Source organism: Leucopleurus acutus (genome assembly GCF_964270905.1).
Source record: "Leucopleurus acutus genome assembly, chromosome: 12".
Classification (NCBI taxonomy): domain Eukaryota; kingdom Metazoa; phylum Chordata; class Mammalia; order Artiodactyla; family Delphinidae; genus Leucopleurus; species Leucopleurus acutus.
Window position 1 is genome coordinate 18,556,569 of NC_139154.1, and position 20,603 is coordinate 18,577,171.

The 20,603-nt window shown below is 47.9% G+C and overlaps 1 protein-coding gene across 1 annotated transcript in view; it reads left to right on the plus strand.

Annotated features, from left to right (window-relative positions):
- Nucleotides 1–20,603, plus strand: part of INPP4A (inositol polyphosphate-4-phosphatase type I A) — a 128,240-nt gene that overhangs the window by 71,694 nt on the left and 35,943 nt on the right. Inside the window, exons 2-10 of the mRNA XM_082851547.1 lie at nucleotides 3,148–3,218; nucleotides 4,147–4,355; nucleotides 4,938–4,982; nucleotides 11,787–11,905; nucleotides 13,930–14,046; nucleotides 14,321–14,400; nucleotides 16,555–16,666; nucleotides 17,408–17,498; nucleotides 17,855–18,002. Coding sequence (XP_082707673.1) covers nucleotides 4,250–4,355; nucleotides 4,938–4,982; nucleotides 11,787–11,905; nucleotides 13,930–14,046; nucleotides 14,321–14,400; nucleotides 16,555–16,666; nucleotides 17,408–17,498; nucleotides 17,855–18,002 — 818 coding nt within the window. The 5' untranslated portion in view covers nucleotides 3,148–3,218; nucleotides 4,147–4,249. The remainder of the gene's footprint in view (nucleotides 1–3,147; nucleotides 3,219–4,146; nucleotides 4,356–4,937; nucleotides 4,983–11,786; nucleotides 11,906–13,929; nucleotides 14,047–14,320; nucleotides 14,401–16,554; nucleotides 16,667–17,407; nucleotides 17,499–17,854; nucleotides 18,003–20,603) is intronic.

Here is a 20,603-nt window from a genome sequence, read left to right on the forward strand (position 1 = left end):
ACAGAGTCAGGAGCCGAGGCAGTTAGTTTCATGAGTTACTGCTTCTCTCCTGCCCCGAAGAAAAAAATTCCAGCCTCCTAAACAACTCCCACGCCCTCTCTGTCCTCTTTAAGTCATTTTTCTGGCTAATGAGCTCTGGTCTTCAAATGGGGCTAGGAGGAAAACCAGGGAGCTTGGGAATATCTGAATCCTCGGCGAATTACCTTCAATTAATGAGACTAATCAAGGGAAGTCTAGTTCAGCCGTGCAAGTCAGCTTCGTGTCCTGGGTCCTGATGACTTGAATCGCAGATCCTAATTAGATGCCCCCAAATAACCATGAGGGGCTTCTAAGGTCCTCGTGAACTAAAAGCTCCTCTGGTCTGTGAATTCTGTTACGTGTAAAATTAGCCTGTAGATGTTCCCCTTCAAGCATTTCTGTCCCCAGAGTCTCCAGGGGAAGGGATGGGCTGGTGGGGACCCTGCAAGGGCAGGCGGGCGCGGAGCCTCCCTTGGGCTGGCGGGATGTCGGGGTACAGATGTTGTCCTCTGTTAGGTGGCATGTCTCCACTGTCCCGAGTGAAGGGGGGCGACAGCAGCTCACTAACAAGCTGAGCAGGGCAGCCAGGCGGGGCGAGGGGATGCCGGGGACACGCAGGGAAAGGTCATGCTCCGGGTGCCACCTCTACCTCTGGCGTGGTGGCAGCTTTCAGTGACGCGGGAGGATGGCAGTAAGCTGAGAAAGACAACGTTTCCCCGTGGTCACGCCCCCAAACGTGGCCATCGTCTTGGTGTGGTCTCCTGCTGGCTCTGTCCCGTCTTTTTAAATGGCTTTAACCAGAGAACAGGTAGAACATTTCATTAAAGACACACAAGATGCAGAACTGACATAAACACTTTTTCATGTTGTGTTGTCTTTATTATAGTCGTTAAAGGAATCAGCCTTTTTATTGGGTATAAAGATCATTTCATATACAGCTCAGTGCCTTTCCCCACGGTGAAGTGATTCACGGAAGCAGCGCCCGCACGAGGAGGCAGCACACAGCAGAGCCCGCAAGCCTCCTCCCACCCTCCCCCGTCAGTCCTGCCCCTCAGAGACACCACTGTCCTGACTTCTGACACCACAGACTCGTTTGGCCAGTGCCCGAACCTCATAGAGGTGGAATCGCCTAGAACGTGCTCTCGTGGGTCTGGGTTTCCCCCTTGACATTGTCCCTAAGAGTCATCTGTGTTGTTTTGTCCATTCTACTGTTGATAGACGCTTGGATTGTTTCTAGTTTTTGAATATTATGTTACTGCTTTAAGTGTTGGGGTTTTTTTTTTTGTTTGTTTTTTAGAGTTATTTTTTTATTTGGTCGCACTGTGTGGCTTGCAGGATCTTAGTTCCCCAGCCAGAGATTGAACCTGGGCCCTGGCAGTGAAAGTACCAAGTCCTAACCACTGGAATTCCACCAGGGAGTTCCCAACTTTAAGTGTTCTTTGCAGCTTTTTTTTTTTTTTTGGTGACCCTAAGTGTGCGTTTCTGTTAGCAATTGCACTCTGAGTTACACACCAGGTCATGTTCAGTGTGGGTAGGTACTGCCAGTTTTCCAGCATCTTACACTCCACTAGCAGTGTATCAGGGCCGCATTTATTCTGTCCACATCTTTGCTAGCACGTGGTACTGTCTGTCTGTTTCATTTTAGCTATTCTGGTGCGTACGCAGAGGTATCTCATGGTTACAATTAGCATTGTCCTGATGACTAATGAGGTTGAAGGACTTCTTACGTGTGTTGCCTTTATTATGATCATTTTAACATCCATATGGTAGTGTTTCTTATAGATGTTCCAGAATGCACTTATCTGTAGCTGGGCATTTAGATTGGTTCCAGTGTTTGTCAGTACAAGCAATGCTACAATTAGCATCTCTGGACCACTGGCCAGAATTTTGTTATTGTTTACAGATTTTGATAAATAATGTCAAATTGGTTTCTGAAATGCTCGAACCTCTCTAAAATGTTATCAACAGTGTAGGAGAGCCCTACAGAGTTTCCCCTAGTCCTGCCAGCAAAGCACATTCTCATTAGAAGAACAAACCAACCTCTTTTAGACCCTCCTTTAGGTAACGAAAGGTGTATTTAGCATTGCTTTCCTCATTATGATTGAGTTCGGTCACTTTTCCAAAGTATTTCCTACATGTATTCCTCTTCTATGAATTCATACCTTTTGCCACTTGCATTTTTAGTGAGTTGTTTTTTTTGTCAAGTTGTGTAAACATTGTTGTAAAATACAGATATTAGTACTGCAAGTACTTTCCCAGTCTGTTCCACTGCCATTGCATATTTTTGACTTGTGTGCCTTTTGATGTCAGCAGACTGGTGAGTTTTCCCCATGGTGACTTCTTCGGGGCCTCCCCAGCCAGGCTACTGCCCTCTCTGCTGAGGTGCCCAAGGCCCCCGGGTGCCCCAGTGGGAGGGGGAGGAACACAGCCTGCAGGGGTGTCGGGTTTGTCTGAGGGCTGTGCGCGCTGATCCTCCTGTCGTCTCCACCACGGACTCTGGAAGTTTCAGATGCTCTCGCTCTGGGCCCTGCGGTCTGCCCTACCGCCCCCAGCAGTGCTGGACCAAGTCGGAGCCTGGGTGGTGGGGTCCGCGGGAAGGCGCGCAGCGGCCAGGCAGCAGCGGTGGGCTGGGAGCTAGGTGGCGTTTGCAGAGCCCGCTCCCGTTCTTGCACATTTGCTTCCCACTGCAGCCCCGTGAGGTGGGTACAACCACCTTCATCTTAGACACCAAAAAGCAGAGCCTCAGAGGCACCCAGGTTCTCCCAGGGCCTGACATCTCTGAGCAGGAGGCCTGGGCCTCGGGCTCTTTATCTCCTCCTTTCCCTGAATCACATCCCAGCTGCCCAGCAGGCCCTTTAGGCCTGTCCCCACTTCCCCTGGATCACCCCAGGGACGGGGGAGAGGAATGGGCACTTTCCGCTTCTCATCCTTAGGGGCTTTGTGCAAAACCTTTGTTTTTGAGCCAAAAGGTTAGATTGGGGTGTGAAGCTCAAAGGAACATGTAATAGCTCTTGGCTTCCCCACATTTCTAGGCCTTAACATTATAACATATATCAGTACATTATAATAAGCATTCTCGAGAACTTCATGTTTGACTAGCTTGTTAAGTTTATAATTTTCTATTTTTAGATGATGGATTTGCATGTGCTTCTATGAAGAAATGCCACGTGTCTCTACTGGTCCAAGAACGAACATGCCCAGTAAGTTAGTTGCTGGGTGAATTAACCCAAGAGTGGGAACACAGGCCCTTCAGGTGCAAAGGCATTGATGCACTTTGAGAAGACAGGGGCGTCTGGATATATGGGGACCTTTGAGAGGGGTTATTAGTCTAATTATCTTAACTCCTAAAGGTTGGTTCCTTCCGGAGACAGCAGGGATTGTAGCATATAGGGTTAGAAGAATATGTGAAACTCACTCCTTGCTGGATAACCCACTTCTCAGAGCAGAAAGTGAGTTCTGTGCTGGGCCGGAGCATCTGTGTGGCTCAGCCTGCAGTGGCCCTTTGCGCAGAGACCTCCGTATCCACAGCACAGCACTATCCACTGAGGCGTAGATTGTCGCGTTTTGTGGGAAAGAAAGCCTGAGTCCGACACACGTGAAATTCCTGTACCCCTGGGAGGGAGAGAGCAAGGTTGGAGACATGCCTCTGGTCTCCACTGTTCTGCTGTGCTGTCCTGGCCAGTGGGTACCAGACCTCTTCTTGCGTCTCTTATCTTTCTAACAGAGGTGGTAGTGAGCTGATTTATGATTGTGAAGAGTCTCTGAGGCTTGCCAGTGGACAAACATAATAAAGCAAACAAGAAAATATCAAAGGCCATAGTTTATGATTAGATCTAAGCCATCATTTAATGTGGCATGTCTCTGTTGAAGAGAACATGATTTCTTTACGGGATCCCACGGATGGACCGTGCTGGTGTGTGAGTACAGAGGAGGTGACTAGACGGGGCCTAGCTCATCGGACTCTCCGTCCTGGCTCCCCAACTGCCAGAGGACCCTGGCTTTGCTGCATCTTGTCCGTGTAGGTCAACGTGCTCTCTCCGTGAGAGCACAGTGTCTCTTCGTCACCGTCCCTGTTTTTTGTTGTTGTTTGTTTTTTTTAAAAAAACAGTGTTTGTTTTTATTTCTTAGGACTACTGCCACCTTAGGGGACTAGGGCTTGATGACAGCTCTTCCCGGGGAATCAGGCGTGGTCTGACCCAGGAACAGGAAGCACATCGTCACCAATGACATCATGACAGCAAGAGAGCACAGCCCTCGCCATGGCACCAGGGCCCGTGCGATGCAGCGGGCTTCTACCGTCGATGTGGCAGCCGACATGCTTGGCCTCTCTCTGGCAGGTGAGCCTCACCGGGCCTGCCCGCGGGTCCCATACTGTGGCAGCGCTGGGAGGGCCAGGCCTGGCATCCCTCTGCTTGAACTGGAATAGGGGGAAGTCAGCCCTCTTCCTGGGAACTGCTTCCACTGGAACCTGCCTGCCATCAGTTTTCCAGTTTGCGTGGGCACCTCCAGGACTCATTTGCCAATAGATAACGTGGGAATGTCCACAGTGCCTGTCTGGCAAGTGCCCAGACCATAATAAAAGCCCTTTGTGTTGTGAGTGTACAGACCCAAGTGGGAGGGGGTTTGGTCTCGGGGTCAGAGACTTCTTAGGAATCTCAAAATAAAATGTTTAGAAAACAAAGAAATCATCTAACAGTTTGTGAGGGAAAAGAAAGCAGAGCGTTGGGTTTTTCTTCCCAGTTTTATTGAGAAGTAATTGACATATATCACTGTAAGTTTAAGATGTACAGCTTGATGGTTTAATTTATACATATTGTGAAATGATTGCCACCAGTGTGTCGAGTTTTTTGCATCCAATCTGAAAGCGGGGAAAAGTTTCTTAAGGGTGATTTTTTTTCTGTCATTTCTTTTTTATCCAGGAAGTATACAGGATCCAGACGAGCCCATTTTAGAATTCAGCTTAGGTAGGTGTCTTTTAAACTTTCTTGTCTTAAAATAGACGTTGCTTAAAAACAAAAACAAACACTCCACGACTGGCAGGAGTCTGTCTCAGAGATCTTGCTGCTGCCACTGCTGCTGCTCAAGTGCTTCTGAGGACATGGAGCTCCGAGGCTGGTGGGAACCTCCTGTGGGTGGGAGGGAGCCTCGGGGGGCTGCCTGCGGGGCTCGTGTCTCCTCAGCAAGTGCTCCCTGCCGGCTGGCAGTGGGGAGGGGCAGGAGGTAAGCCCACCCAGAGCCACAAAGACAGCCTCCCCTCCCCTCTCCTACCCCCGGGAGGAAACGGGGCTTAGGGCCAGCGTTGTCTGCCCGCGACCACAAGGCCCTGTGGGCTTGCATTTAGCTCTCTAGCCCTCGGATCCCAGCTCCACGCACGGAGGAGCTGACCCCTGATGCTGTCCCTCTCACGAGCATCAGATGAGAGAGTGTGCCAACCACTGCCGTGGGCTGTACTGGCTCCGGGGTCGGGCAGTGCGGCTCATCGCAGAAGGTTCTGCTCCAAGGCCCGACACTCTTTAGTGTCCCTCTCCCCTTGTCCGTGGAAGTCTGCCGAGTGGCACGCGCCCACCTCACCCTCCCTACCCTTCTTCCTCTCGTCCTAATTCTGCTGGGCTTATTCCTCCAGGATGGAGGCTGTCTCTGGAGAAGGTAAACCACCCACTCGCCACCACCCCCAAAGAGACACAGAGATGCTGGCCTGGAACCCAGCCACAGTAGGCCGGCCGGCCCCCCCATTCACTGTCACGGAGCCCGCGGAGCCCACCATACACCTCAGCCTCCTGATACCACATACTTAGAAACAAATGGACTTTTATTTGTGCTCGCAGAGATTGGTGCATGCATGTTGATTGCAGCTTTATTCGTAATATCCAGCACTGGAAACAACGTCCATCAGCAGGAAGATTAACTATGTTACATGCATACAACAGACAGCCGCTCAGCAGGGAAAAGGACCAATCACTGGTACACACACGCCATGGGTGCATCTCAAAAGCACTGTGCAAAGTGAAAGAAGCCGTACTAAGAGGCCGTGTGTTGTGTAATTCCATTTATGTGAAACTCAGAAGGATGAATCTGTAGTGAGAGAAAACAGTCTAATGGTTATCTGGGAGTGAGGACTGACTGGAAAGGGGCACAGGGAGCCCTTTGGGGTGATGGAGATGCTCTGTGTCTGGACAGTGGTGGTGGGTCTATGGGTGTGTATGCTGATCAAAACTCACTGAGTGCTCTATTTAAAATGGGTGCGTTTTGCATACAAATTATACCTCAGAGGTGATTTAAAACAAAATGAAAGCGTAGATCACTAGACCTTTGTGGAAGGCCCACGACATGAAAGACAGAAAAAAGTAGAACTTGGAAGAAACAGAGACATTGAAGAAAGAAGAAAACGTCAAAGAAATTATAATGTGTATCCTCAAGAGAAGATGGTGTATCCATAAAAAAACCCAGGAAACTATGAAGAAAAACAGCTGAAGAGCATGTACAGTCTGAGAAATTTAAAATATAACAGAGCATTTTAAAATTCAATAAAGGTTGGAAGATATTTGAGGAATTATCCCAGAAAGTAAAAATTTAAGAGCAAACTAGAGAATGGGAGGGAAGTGGAAAATTAGCAAATTCAGGAGGCTCAACATTTAGAAGAGAAAATAGGAAAGAAGGTAAGGGAGGAAATTAACAAGAAATAATACAAGCGTCTCTCAGAACCACAGAGCACATAAGGCACGTCACGCTGAAATTTCAGAGCACTGGGAATAAAATGAAGATCCTAAAAACTTCCAGAGAATAAAAAACCAACTGGTCCTCTCCAGGGGATGGAACTGGCCTGGAGATTCTTGGGGACATTGGAAGCTTGAAGACAGTGGGGCCATATCGTTAATATGAGTGGAGAAATATCTCCAACCTGCAGTTCTCTGCTCAACCAGATTATCGATCAGTGTGAAGGTAGGAAGACATTTGTTTCATGATACAGAGTCTCAAATAAATTTACTTTCCCCACATCCTTTCTCTGGAAGTTAGTGGAGGATGTGCTCCACCGAAAAGAAGGAATAAACTGAGAAAAAAGAAGATCCAGGAAACACAGTCCAACACAGGAGAGAAGTAAAAGAAGTCCTGTAATGAATAGTATTCGCTTAGCTTTAATAATGCAGAACATGGATGTAACAAAAAAGTTGAGCTAAACTGAGTTTAAAGAGAGAATGAGAGTTGATGTAATTAAGTTAAAAATCTTCACCGCTATAATAGAAATCTAGAAATCAGGACATTTCTGAATCTGGCAAGTCAAGGGTGGTAATGTAGTCATATTAATGAGACAGATGGAGGAAGAAACAGCTTAAAAAAGTGAGGGTGAATTTTATGTTAAATGAATTTTGCCACAATTAAAAAAAAGAGATGAGTAGGAGTCAGATAATTGAATGGTCAAATATTTTATCTTAAAAACAGAAGTTTAAAATTAAAAAGTACTCATTTAAAAACCTTTGATAGAGAAAATGTAAACCGTATCAGAGAGAGAGAATCACAGTTGGCATTTTGGTATATATCTTTCCAGATATTTTTTTACACCCACACAGGGCTATACAGAAATGTTTGATGATTTTTAGTTGTGGAGGTGATGGAATTATTTACAAAAATGTCATCCTAGTGTTCTTAACATGATTTTGTTTTCACGTAGCGAAATATCACTGGCATCTTTTCATTTTAATAAACGTGGATCTGACACCTCATCATTTTAGATGCCTACATAGAATAATCTATTGTATGGCTGTGCCGTATTTATTTTAACCAGTCTCCTGTTGCTGGACATCTAGGTCTTTCCAATACACCATTGCAAACACACCAGCACAGTTAACGTACTTGTACATGGATCTTTCATATATTTTGCTGATTATTTCCCTGGGATAAACTCTTGGATATAGAATTGCTGAGTCAGATGATATGCACTTGAAATATGTTTTACCGGTTTACGTCAATAGCATTTGTTCAGCTGGGACTACAGATGCTCTGGTTGGAGAGACAAGACCCACATATCAGAGATTAATGGTTTCTATGGAAATATGCCAGAGGAGTGACGTGTAAGTGATAAACGGAAGGAGACGTGACTGTGGGCTGCAGAGAGAAAGCTTCATGGAAGCCGTGGAGCTGAGCTAGGAATTAAACCTTGCGTGAGATTTAGACAGGCTGGGTGGGGATGAGGCCAGGAGAGAATGTCACCCGTGGGGAGGTGTGTTCTGACGGTGGCAGCTGGCCCATCCGCCCTTGAGCTGATGATCAGTCTTTCCAGCCTTGGGCCACCTGCTGTGTCTCAACCTACCTGCCATCACTCGCGCTTGAGAGACCCGGATGTTCTAACCTCGCGTGATGAGACGGCAGGCCGAGAGAGACCAGACCAGGGTCACCGATGGGGGTAGCTTAAAGGAGGGAGAGCAAATGGAACAGTCAAATCCCTGATTTCTGTTGAGGCAGACATAGAAGAAAGAGAATAGAATTTTTAGAAAATAATAAAACCTTAAGGCTTCTGGAAGAAAATAAATAACTCACAACCACAACTTGAGGGTAGGCAGAGTTCTCTTGGCAGAAAGTACCAACTCTGTGTTTTAGTTTGCTATTGCTGCCATAACAAATGACCATAACATAGCACCTTAAAACAATGCAAATTTATTATCTTACAGTTCCCTTAGGTCAGAAACCCAGAGGGCTCAGCTGGGTCTCTGCTTAGAATCTTATAACACCAAAATGAAAGCTTCAGCATGGATGCGGTCCTTTCTGGGGGCTCTAGGGGAGAATGTGTTTCCTTGTTCATTCAAGTTGTTGGCAGAATGAGTTACTTGTGGTTTTAGGACTGAGGTCCCTATTTCTTTGCTAGCTACCGGGTTGAGGCCTGTTCTCAACTTACAAGGGCCACTCACATTCTGTGGCTGTGGCCCCTTCCTCCATCTTGGAAGCTAGCAATGGCAGGTTGAGTGCCTTTCATGCTTAGAATCTCTCCTGTCTCTCTTTTTTTTATTGTCACATCTTTCTAAATCACCCTTCCACCTTCCACTTGTACTTTTAAGAGCTCATGTGATTAGACTAAGCCCACCCAGATAATCCAGAATAATCTTTTCATGTCAAGATTCCATGACCTTAATCACATCTATGAAGTCTTCTTTCGCCTATTATTGTCATATATTCACAGGTTCCCGGGATTAGAACGTGGATACTTTTTAGGGGGAGGGACATTTTTCTGCCTGCTGTTCTCTAAAATTAAAAATCTAAAATCAAAAAAACTGTAGAAATCTTTAAACAAATGAATAAATAAACCACAGACTGGGAAAAAAAAATTCACAACACATATACCTGACAAAGGACAGTTCCAGAATAAAATGCTTACAAATTGACAGTTAAAAAAAAAAAATCAACTCAATTTAAAAATGAGCAAAAGACTTGAGCAGACTGTTGACAAAAGAAGTTATAACAATGAACAATAAACACATGGTGAAAAGATGCTTAACATCATGAGTCATCACAGAAGTGCAAATTAAAACACGTCCATTAGAACAACTAAATAAAGACGAGCCCCACCAACTGTTGGTGAGATGCAGAGCAACTGGAACTCATGTAAATTGCTGGTGGGATTGTAAAATGATACAGCCACTTTAGAAAACTGTCAGCTTCTTACAAAACTAAGTGTGTCCTCTACTATAAGCTAGAAATTCCAGTCCTAGGTACTTAGGCAAAGGAAAGAAAACATGTTCACAAAAAGATGTAAGAATGTTTATAGCACCTTTACTTATAATAGTTCCAAACTGGAAACAACCCGAATGTCTACTAATAGCGGGACTGATAAGTAAATGTTGGTACATTCATACAATGGAATATAATTCATCAGTTTTTAAAAAGAAGAATGAATTATTGGTATATAAACAGTACAGAGGGATCTTAAAAATGTTCCATTTATATGAAATTCAAGAATGGACAAAAGTGATAAAAATCAGAAAGTGGTTGCAGAAGTAGGGGAGTTGACTGGGAAGTATGGGGGGAACTTTCTCTGATGGGAAAAGGTATCTTGTTTTGATGAGGGTTACATGGGTGTATATGATTGTCAAAACTCATTGAACTGAAAACCCAAGGTCTTTGTATTTTATTATATTCCAATAAGTAATGAAAATCCATGAAGATGTATGAGAAGATAATACAAAGAGATTAATTTTCAGAAGTAAATTAATTTGCAGAAGTAAAAATCAGTTTCTGAATTTTAAATCACCAGTGAGCATTTTAAAAATCAATGAGAATGATGAGAGCAGGAATAAAGACCTCTAAACATCCTCTCCTTCATAAAGACAGTGAAAAAATGGTCAAAATCGATTGTTTCAATTGTCAAGATATTGAAACAACCTAAGTGCCCATCAACAGATGAATGGATAAAGAAGATGTGGTATATACACAGATACAATGGAATATTACTCAGCCATAAAAAGGATGAAATTTTGTCTTTTGCAGCAACATGGATGGACTTGGAGGGCATTATGCTAAGTGAAATAAGTCAGACAGAGAAAGACAAATACTGTATGATATCACTTATATGTGGGATCTAAAAAATACAACAGACTAGCGAATATAACAGAAAAGAAGTAGACTTACAGATATAGAGAACAAACTGGTGGTTACCAGTAGGGAGAGCTGGAAGGGGCAATACAGGGGTGGGGGGAGTAGAAGGTACAAACGACTGGGTGTAAGGTAGGCTCAAGGGTGTATAGTACAACACGGGAAATATAGCCGATATTTTGTAATAAGTGTAAATGGAAAGTAACCTTTAGAAATTGTATAAAAATTAAAATTTTTTTTAAAAAAATGAATTGTTTCCGAACTCTGGGAATTAACCAAAGGCTTGCAACACTGTGGGGCATGTTCAGTGCCCCTCCAGAAAAGCCAGTTCTTTTTATGAGTGTTGGGTGATTTACCATATGTTTCATCAGTTACAATGTGGGTATTTTTTCATCTTTTAGTATATCTTTAATCAGAAAGTGTCTTTCAATCAGTGCCATATCGTAGACTAATGGCAGTGGGCCTTTTTTTTTCTCTTATAATGCATTTTACAACAGATAGCATGTTAGATTCAAAGACGTATGATCATTTTTCCTGTGGGTCCCTTCTATGATAGAGTTATCTGAGTCTTTCAAAATGCTTAGTACATTTTCTAACTGAAACAGTTCTACAGGGCACCTTTTGTTCTGAAAAGTCACGTTTAGTAATCTTACATTTGATATAAGTCTTATAAGGAGAATAAATGAGCAATGACTTCCTTAAAAAAAAAAAAGCTTTGTTTATTTTGCCATAGAATTTTAATTTGCTTCCAACATACATCACACACAGATCTGGGGACACCATAAGCTACGGCTGCGGAAGTCCTGGATGCGGGTGTGTGTAGCTGGGTCTTGATTTCATCAACTCTGTGGCTGTCTAGCTCCAATTAGTTATTAAGGTCAGACTTTATGGGTCAGACCCTTCCTATGTCATCCGTTCCATGGACGTAGAGAGCCTTCCATTGGCAGTGCCTGCATTGCTGTCCTGGGGGCTGGGGAAGGCGGGGAGGAATGAGAAGGGATTGCTTCTAATCTGAAAAATCACCTCCCTGTGACAACTGACACTGTGATCATCTCATCCCTTTGAGTGCATTTACTTCTCTTTCTTTGGGTGCATTTGGAACAGAGAACTAACTAGAGCCTGATTTTAAAGATTCATTTCTATTTTATTTTTATTTTATTTATTTTACTTCTGTTGTTTTAATTCTGTAGCTTGCAGTGAGCTGCATACGCCGTCGCTAGATCGAAAACCAAATAGCTTTGTAGCAGTGAGTGTGACCACCCCACCCCAGGCGTTCTGGACGAAACACGCGCAGACGGAGATCATTGAGGTGGGTGCTGCTGGCCCCTGGCCTCCGGCGGCTCCGTGACAGTGTTCCTGATCCCGGTGGGAGGGCTGTTCAGTGGCCTGAGCACCTGTAGCTGCAGCTGCATTCCTGTGGCTCGTCACTGTTCTGCCATGGCTTTTCAGCGCATTGGTATCTTTCATCACACGTACTCACGCGGGTGGCATTTATATTCGCCCTATCCTTTACAGTTATTATTGATTGTCTGTTGGCAGGCTGTTTTTGAACAGTGGGTCCCCTAAGGTTGATTGCCTTTTAAGAGGTAAGACCCGATTCTTCCTTGTCACCTCCAGCTGGCTGCTACTTGTGGACAGTCATGCTCATTAATCAGAGTTTGGAGACCGTTAACCCTTAACCAACCCTCTTACTAGGCATACCTGTATTTTTATTGGTTTTTATTTTTATATTCTTTTGAGATGTGTGCTGTGTGTTTACTTTTTACGTTAAATGAGATGATATGCGTTCGCCTGGGGAAGTTTACAGAATTTCTTCAGATAATTGAGCACATCATGTAAGTTATGAAACTAAGTGTAGGAGTTGGCTGGTGTGAGCTCCTGTTGGATTTTGTTGGTGACGTGAGCCTCTAGGTGTGAAGTATCTCCTCCCTGGCACTCTCCACCAAACAAATTGCATTTCCCCTTCTCTCCCAGTTTCACATTTTGGAAGACAAGACACTTTTTCATTCTCTTAGAGATGTATTTCCAAGTTCAAGCCAACAATTCTGTTTTCTCGGCATTTGTCGAGCACTGCCTACGTATGAAGCCTTGTGCTGGGTGCTGTGGGTGATGCAAAGACCCTTGAGGCCCCGCCCCTGCCCTCAAGGAGTCTACTACCTTCCTGTGGGTGAGGAGGCGGAAATGAACGTGGCTCATGCAGACAGAGCAGAGTGTGGTCTCTGTTAGAGCAGAGAGACGAGGACGGTACCCGGAGGACGAGGTCCCATCCAGCTTGTTGTGTGGGTTTGGAGAGTAACTTGATCCTGGCCAGCGTGTGCAGAGGCAGAGCAGGAGTGCAGGGAAGCGGGGGTCTAGCCGGGCGGAGCAGCCTTGTCCGCAGGTGTGTTTCAGGGAGGCCCCGAGTCGGAGGTCGCTGGGGGAGTGACGGTGCTGTGGGGCCCGACTGGCAGCAGGGAGGAGTGGAAAGAAGGGGGCATGAGAGGGAAGCTCTGGAGGGGGAACTGGCGGGGGTGCATCGACGCTGGGTGGTTGAGAACAAAGGAGAAGGAGGCACCAAAGCAGGTGCCTGGGTCTGCAGCCTCCTTGGCCAGAGAGTCAGAGAGGGTCCGAACCAGCGGATGGAGGGACAGGTTGGGTGGGGCTGCGGCCCCAGCAGGACACCTGGGGCGGGCACTGTCCAGCAGGCACTGAGACATTGGAGCTGGAGCTGCAGGTACAGACAGGAGCCGCTAACTGGCTGAGATCGCTAACCACCGCCTGAGGAAGAGAGTCTGATGTAATGGCGCTTTGCGGGGCAAGGCCGGGCTGCCAGGAAGTAGCTACCTACGATTGAGACACTAGCAGCTAGTCCTCAGAAAAGGATAGCCCTAAGAAAGCCGCACCGTAATTATTCCAAACCCAGGATTCTGGAAATAACCAGCTCTGGCCATTCATATCCTCTTCCATCTGCCTTTGTACATCTTAAAGGAATCACCCACAGTAGTAGCTCCAGATACATAACTCATCTGAAGTTGTAAGACTAAGAATACATGTGGACATTCAACTCAGTTTTAGAAAATCCTTCCCGCTGAGGGAGGAACCCTTAGAATGAGCCCGTGGGCCCAGCTTGTGTGGTGGTCTGTTTGTTGTATCTGGGCCCAGAAAACTTTGTCCTTTTTGGAAAACAGTGTTTTGGTTATATGCATCCATGTAAGCCCCATTCGCACTTGTGTTGATCCAAGTTGGTAAGAACGTTAGTTTCTCCTTCTGAGAATGTTGGTGTGTTTCAGAAGCAACCAGTTCAAAAAATCCAACTCTGTATTCTGATTCTTTTTTTTTGTTGTTCTATTCTAGGGAACCAATGATCCTATATTTCTAAGCAGTATTGCCTTCTTTCAAGACTCTCTCATCAATCAGATGACACAGATCAAGCTCTCCGTGTATGATGTCAAGGATAGATCTCAGGGAACAGTTAAGTACCATGTTGTGGTTCGTGGGATATTCTTCCCTTTTTTTAAAGTTCTGTAATCGTTTGAGAGGTGAACACGAGATTGACTTCCCTTCTGGCTCACAAACTAATGTCCAGATGTACTTGTCTTTGGGAACGTCTTTATGAGCCTCCCCATTGGGCTACTGAGATGAGGTCAGATGTGTTGAGAGAACCAGCCAGCTGGACTCCCCAGGGCCTGGCAGTTGGAGCAGAGGCAAAGCAGGTGCACTAATGCTGTCTCCCCCTCTTCCTCAGATGTACTTGCTGGGCTCTGGAACATTTGTCGTCAAAGATCTGCTCCAGGACAGGCGTCATAGGTTGTATTTAACACTAAGGTTGGTATTAAATTTTGTCCCTTTGCAAGGATCTGGAATTATGAGGTCCAGGGACAGATGGGGAAAGGCCCTACTTCCTGTACTGAGAGAGCACCGTGTCCCCAGAGGCCAGTCTCTGGGCAGGGACTTGGTTGTCATTGAGGAGAGAGAAAAAAAGCCTGTCAGAGGGCCTGTCACGGAATGGAAATGTGCAGTGTTCATAGGAAGTATGCAGACCCAAAGGAAAACCTAGGTATGCATCTAATAATACAAAACATACTTTGCTGTTATCTGTCCCCTCCCTAATAGGATCTCCCAGAGGGCAGGGATGTTCCATGGTTTTGCTCGTATCCCAAGACCTGGAACAGTGCCTGCTGCTCAATAAATATTTGTGGAAGGAAGGAATGTGGGGAGGGAGGCACGGGGGGGGGGACCCCACTATGTTGGGGTCAAGGTGTCGGTCCTTACCAGATTCATTTTAGGGGCAGTTCCCACCCTGACATAGTGTTCTTTTTTATTTTTTTTTCAAAATAATGTGAAAATTGGGGAAATAGTCCCAAATAGCAAAGATTTTGACACAGAAGATGAATTCCCTGCTAGTAGTGTGACATTTTGAAGATACGGAGATGACAGAGTTGAAGGCGTTGGGCAGGGCTCACCCTGCTGTGTATGTGGAGAGCTTGACTCAGGACGAGGAAGGGGTCTCAGGGAGAAAAATCAGGGTCGCATGGGGGAGGGGCCGTTAGAGAAGAACACCCAGGTACATCATATGTCAGAGATGATTCTAGTTGGATTAGGGTTAAATGTAAGACGTGGGCATCATCCTTTTTATTTATTTATTTATTTTTAAATTTTTATACATGTACATTTTATAGTCATTTATTAAGCTCTTACTGTGTGCTCTCCTGTATGACCTCGCCTAATACTACAACCCTAGGAGGAGATATTAGGAACCTGAGGTCCAGAGAGGTTAATTAACTTGCTCAGTGTTATCCAGCTAAGAACTATCAGAGCCCACGTACAAATCCAGGCAGTCTGATTCCAGAGCCTGCACTTCTTATTTTTTAGTTTTTGGCTGCGTTGGGTCTTTGTTGCTGCGCACGGGCTTTCCTCTGGTTGCGGCAAGCGGGCTTCTCATTGTGGTGGCTTCTCTTGTTGCGGAGCACGGGCTCTAGGCACTCGGGCTTCAGTAGCTGTGGCACGTGGGCTCAGTAGTTGTGGCTTGCAGGTTCTAGAACGCAGGCTCAGTAGTTGTAACGCACGGGCTCAGTTGCTCCACGGCATGTGGGATCTTCCCGGACCAGGGATCGAACCTGTGTCCCCCGCACTGGCAGGCGGATTCTTAACCACTGTGCCACCAGGGAAGCCCCATCATCCTTTTTAAAAGGAGCTAGAGATGACCGTCGAACAGAGAGCCTGGGAAGGGACTTTTCCAGGCACGAGAACCGTGAGAGTGAGTCAGAGGAAACGGTCAGTGGATGCATGTGACCACATAAAAATTCAGAACCTGGCTAAGCCCCACAGCTTAGATAAAAAAGCCAGAGCTTCAGGCTATCTCTGGATGAATCAAGGATTCCCTGGGGCTTCCTTGGATGCATCAGATGGGCCCAGGCAGCCAGCAGCCACCCTGAGGGTCTCAGCAGTAAAGCGGACCAGGGCGAGAGTGGTGTCAGCCATACCATGAAGGATTCAAAGGCTTTGGGCAATCCTGGGTGACCTCAGCTTACCTGGGGTCCCGGCCTAGGCCTTGAGGCTAATCAGAGCTTGAGGGTGGGGTGGGAACGAGTAGAAAAGGGGTCTAGTGCCAGAAGAAGGTGCTCTCCAGTCCCGATTGCAAGGTGTGCCCGCATCACTCTCCGGGGCGGGGTCAGCCCAGGGCTGATGGGCGCCAGCCTCCCGAGCGGGCATTGGCTACCCCTGACCCCCGCTTCACCGGGCACGCCACCCATCTCTGGGGCATCGTCTCCTCTCAGACACAGCCCTCTTCTGTGCCCCCATCTCCTCGCCTGCCTCCCCCAGAGCCTGTGCACATGGTAACTGCTGCCTGACCCACCAGCTGGCCCCATCCTGGCACCCCCAGGACCCCTTGACCATCCAGGAAGCTGTGCTTTGTGTTGAAGCAGAAAACGAAGCGCAGTCACGGCGCTGTTTACCGAAGCGCGGTGCCGGTTGCAGGTCTGCGGAGAGCGACCGCGTGGGCAACATCACCGTGATGGGCTGGCAGATGGAGGAGAAGTCAGACCAGCGGCCCCCCGTGACCCGGTCTCTGGACACCGTCAACGGGAGGGTGAGCACACCACTCTGCTCCTCTCCGTGAGGAGTCGAGGACTGTCCCGACGCACTTTGCCAGTGAGCTGTGGGGAGGGGAAGGCCGGGCTCTGCCGGGCGCGCCAGTCCCCCCAGGCACTTCTCCAAGTAGAGAGAAGCGGGCCCCTGCCCCTGCCCCAGGCCACGCCAGAGTCCCTCCAGAGTGCAGAGGGCACAGGTGGCTCGTGGGTGTGGAGTGAGACCCAGGTCACCCTGAGGGCTGGTCACGGTCTTCCTCTCCCAGACGCTCCTCTGCCTCGCAGTCGCCTGGGCCCCGTCTCACATCTGTGCCCGGCCCCCCCCACCAACTGTGTCACCCTCTCTGATGCACAGCCGCTCACCCAGACACTCTCAAACGACAGTGCTAATTTCAGAGCCCAAACGCTGGTAGTCATTGTAAAATACAGAGATCTCTCATTTTACCCCAAATGAACCTGAACGTCAGCTGTGGAAACACTCCTGGGCCTCGTCTACCACTGCCCTTTCATCCTACACGTCAGAACACTCAAAGACAAGGGGAAGTGACTTGGTCGAAAGTTGTGCATTTCTAGAAAACTGTGTGGGCGGAGTATGTTCGGCGTCCTAGGAGGGGGCCTCACTTGTCTGGCTGTGCGTTCCTCGTAGAGTTGTTGGTGGATGTTAGTTTCAAGGGTTCTTTTATGACGTGATGTGCTCTGGAGTCAGTCACAGTTTTCTCATGCTTTTCTGTACATGTTTTTAGATGGTTCTGCCTGTTGACGAGAGCTTGACCGAGGCCTTGGGAATCCGATCCAAATACGCTTCGTTGCGAAAAGACACTTTACTGAAATCGGGTAAGCAGCTTCCTCTGTCGGTACCCTTGCCACTCGTGAGTGTCCACGCGGGTTCGTGGTCTGCTTCCCCACCTGCTCTGATTGTCACGGCTGTGCACGCCCATCGTCACCTCTCTCTGCACATCAGCGTGCCGTCCTTTGTGGCAGCGTGTCGGGACCTCGTGGCCCTCCGGGGAGGAGGCTCCTGCTTCCTTTTGCTCTGTCTCGATGGTGTCGGGCTCGGTCACTCCGTGGGTGTGCGTTTAAGTGTTTTAACTCCCTGGAGATGAGCAGGAAGGAGACCCGGGGGCCGGGGGGGAGGGGGCCCCACGGCGGCCTGCGCCTGCTCACCGCGGCCCGTCGCCCTCCCGCCTCAGTGTTCGGCGGTGCCGTCTGCCGCATGTACCGGTTCCCGACCACCGAGGGCAACCACCTGCGGATCCTGGAGCAGATGGCAGAGAGCGTGCTGTCCCTCCACGTGCCCCGGCAGTTCGTGAAGCTCCTGCTGGAGGAGGACGCGGCCAGGTGAGGCCCCCGTCATCTGCCCCTCCCGTCTGGAAGGCCCGTGGACGGGGTGGGTGAGCACTGGCCTCACATGGGCCGCACGCCCGGCGTCCGCCGCCTGCCTGCTGCGCGGCCTGGGCTCAGTTTGCTCATCTGTGTCCCGGGGTTTCTGTGCGAGGACGTCACGAGACAGCGTGCCCGACACGCCAGCTGTGCCCCTGCTGAGCACGGGGTCCCCTCCCCTCGCCTCCCCTCCGGCCTTGAGAAAGTTAGACTAGCTGGTCCCTCTCTGGTTGCGGCTGCCTGGGTCACGGTTTCCTACGGTCCGGGCTCCAGAGGGCTAAGGATGACCCATCAGGACACTGATCCACTGTGTCTCGGCCCGGGGCCTGCTTCACTGGTCCTGAGGCGGGGAGCAGCCTGCGGGGAGGTCTGGGCACTGCAGAGTACGTCTCCCGTCCGCCTAAGAGTCATCTCTGCTCCTTGCCATCGAGCAGTGTTAATCGTAGATGCAACACAGCAGCTGCATGAAGGAAAACAGTGCAGCCAGATCCTACTGTTTTAATACAGCTATTTTGTTTTAATTTTTCTATCTTGAAAAAAAATTTGAACTTAGAGAAAAAGGGGAAGAATAACACAATGAGCTGCTTTATCCCCCATATGTGTATATTTTATTTATTTTTTATTTTTTTAGATGAATTTATTTTATTTATTTTTGGCTGTGTTGGGTTTTTGTTGCCGTGTGCAGGCTTTCTCTAGTTGCGGCGAGCGGGGGACTTCTTTTCGTTGCAGTGTGCAGGCTTCTCGTTGCGGTGGCTTCTCTTGTTGCAGAGCACGGGCTCTAGGTGTGGGGGCTTCAGTAGTTGTGGCACGTGGGCTCTAGAGCGCAGGCTCAGTAGTTGTGACTCGCGGGCTCAGTAGTTGTGGCGCACGGGCTTAGTTGCTCCGCGGCACGTGGGATCTTCCCGGACCAGGGCTTGAACCCGTGTCCTCTGTGTTGGTAGGCGGATTCTTAACCACTGTGCCACCAGGGAAGCCCTGTGTATATTTTATAGAGTTAATTTTTTAAAACTTCCTTTCAGCTTTTCCATATTTGTAATATATTTACATAGCTACCATCTACTTTTCTATATATCTCCAGTTTCACTAAATTTTCAGTTACGCATAATTTCCCACTGTTTGGTGCACTATAACTTGGAAGAGTTCATTTATTCATTGTGTCGGTTTGGAGGGTTTTGTTGTTTCCCACACCAACCACGTGGCCAGTGTTCTGCTCCCTGTGGTGGGGAGGCGGGGGTCTTGATGAGTGAGATGGACCGTGGGAGACAGTCAGTAACAGAACTTGGGCCACATGGGGCCCAGACGGGTCACGGGTGTGCAGAACTTAAAAGGGGCTGTGAGAAGGAGGAGGGTGGCCGGGGCAGGCCTCTGAGAGACGGTGACACTAAGCTGACACCCGAAGCACAAGGAGGAGCCACGTGACGCACGGGCAGAGACACGGAGAGAGAAGGGCCCGCAGTGGCTGAGGCAGACAGGCTCGGTTGCAGACCCAAGGCGAGCGGGGCCACTCAGCCGGCAACCCACGGGGACATCGGCCCCACCCAGCCTTGCCTGCACCGAGGGTTCTTTTACGTTAATCTTGTTGATTAGTAATAATAATAATAAAATGGCATGGCTTTAAAATTTTTTTTTAACTTTAGAAAATTTGGTAGATTCCTAAACACTTCTATAAACTTAGCTTTTTCCCCCCCTTAGAGGAAAATGTGCATAGTATAAAAAGCCAAAGAGCGCAAAAAGGTTTTTAACGAAAAGCGTAAGTCTTGGGATGCTCAACTTTCTGATCTCCTTCCCAAGAAACAACCACTTTTAGCCGTTTTAGTGTTTTCTGCTATATTTCTAGATTTATGTATAGAGTGCCCTCTTAATGAATCAACTTCAGAGATTAACTGCTGATTTCCTATGAAGAGGATTTTGGGTCTTTTATACTTTCCCCCCCAGTTTCCTAAATTTCCTAAAATGGTTATCCTTTTTTTTGAATCCATTTTTTGTGTTCATTATTTTGATTATGTAGCTCTTATTTCCTGCTGAGCTAAGAAGTTTATATTTCAGTTCTTAAACAGCTTTGCTTTCATTTTTGTGGATATAACAAATTCTTTTTTTCTCTTGTCTTCTTCTCTATGCACTTTTAGATCTAGACAGTGCATTACTTACACAGGTAGTAAAGGGAACGATAGCTAAAGCTGCCATCTTCCCAGGGTCCCTGTCCCGGACCCGAATAGGATGACAGTGAAACATAAGGGGCCTGGTGGCCACAGCAGGAGCCACGGGACCCCCGTTGCTGAGCAGCCCCGCTCGCGGGACAGCTTTATATTCTGCAGCTCTGCTCTGGTGAGGGCAGAAAGCCCCGCCTCCCAGAATCCAGGAGGCAGTGACAGCCCTGGGTAGGGGGGATGGAGGGGGTGGGGAGAGCCTGCAGCAGTTGCCCTCAGGCTCCAATCCTCCTGTGCTCCGGGAGGGTCAGACTCAGGCTGCAGTTCAAGCCTTCACGCCCCTGTGGCCTCTGGACACATGCAAGGTCGCCAGGGTGCCGTGGTGGAGCCACTCCCCTCTTCACTCCTTCAC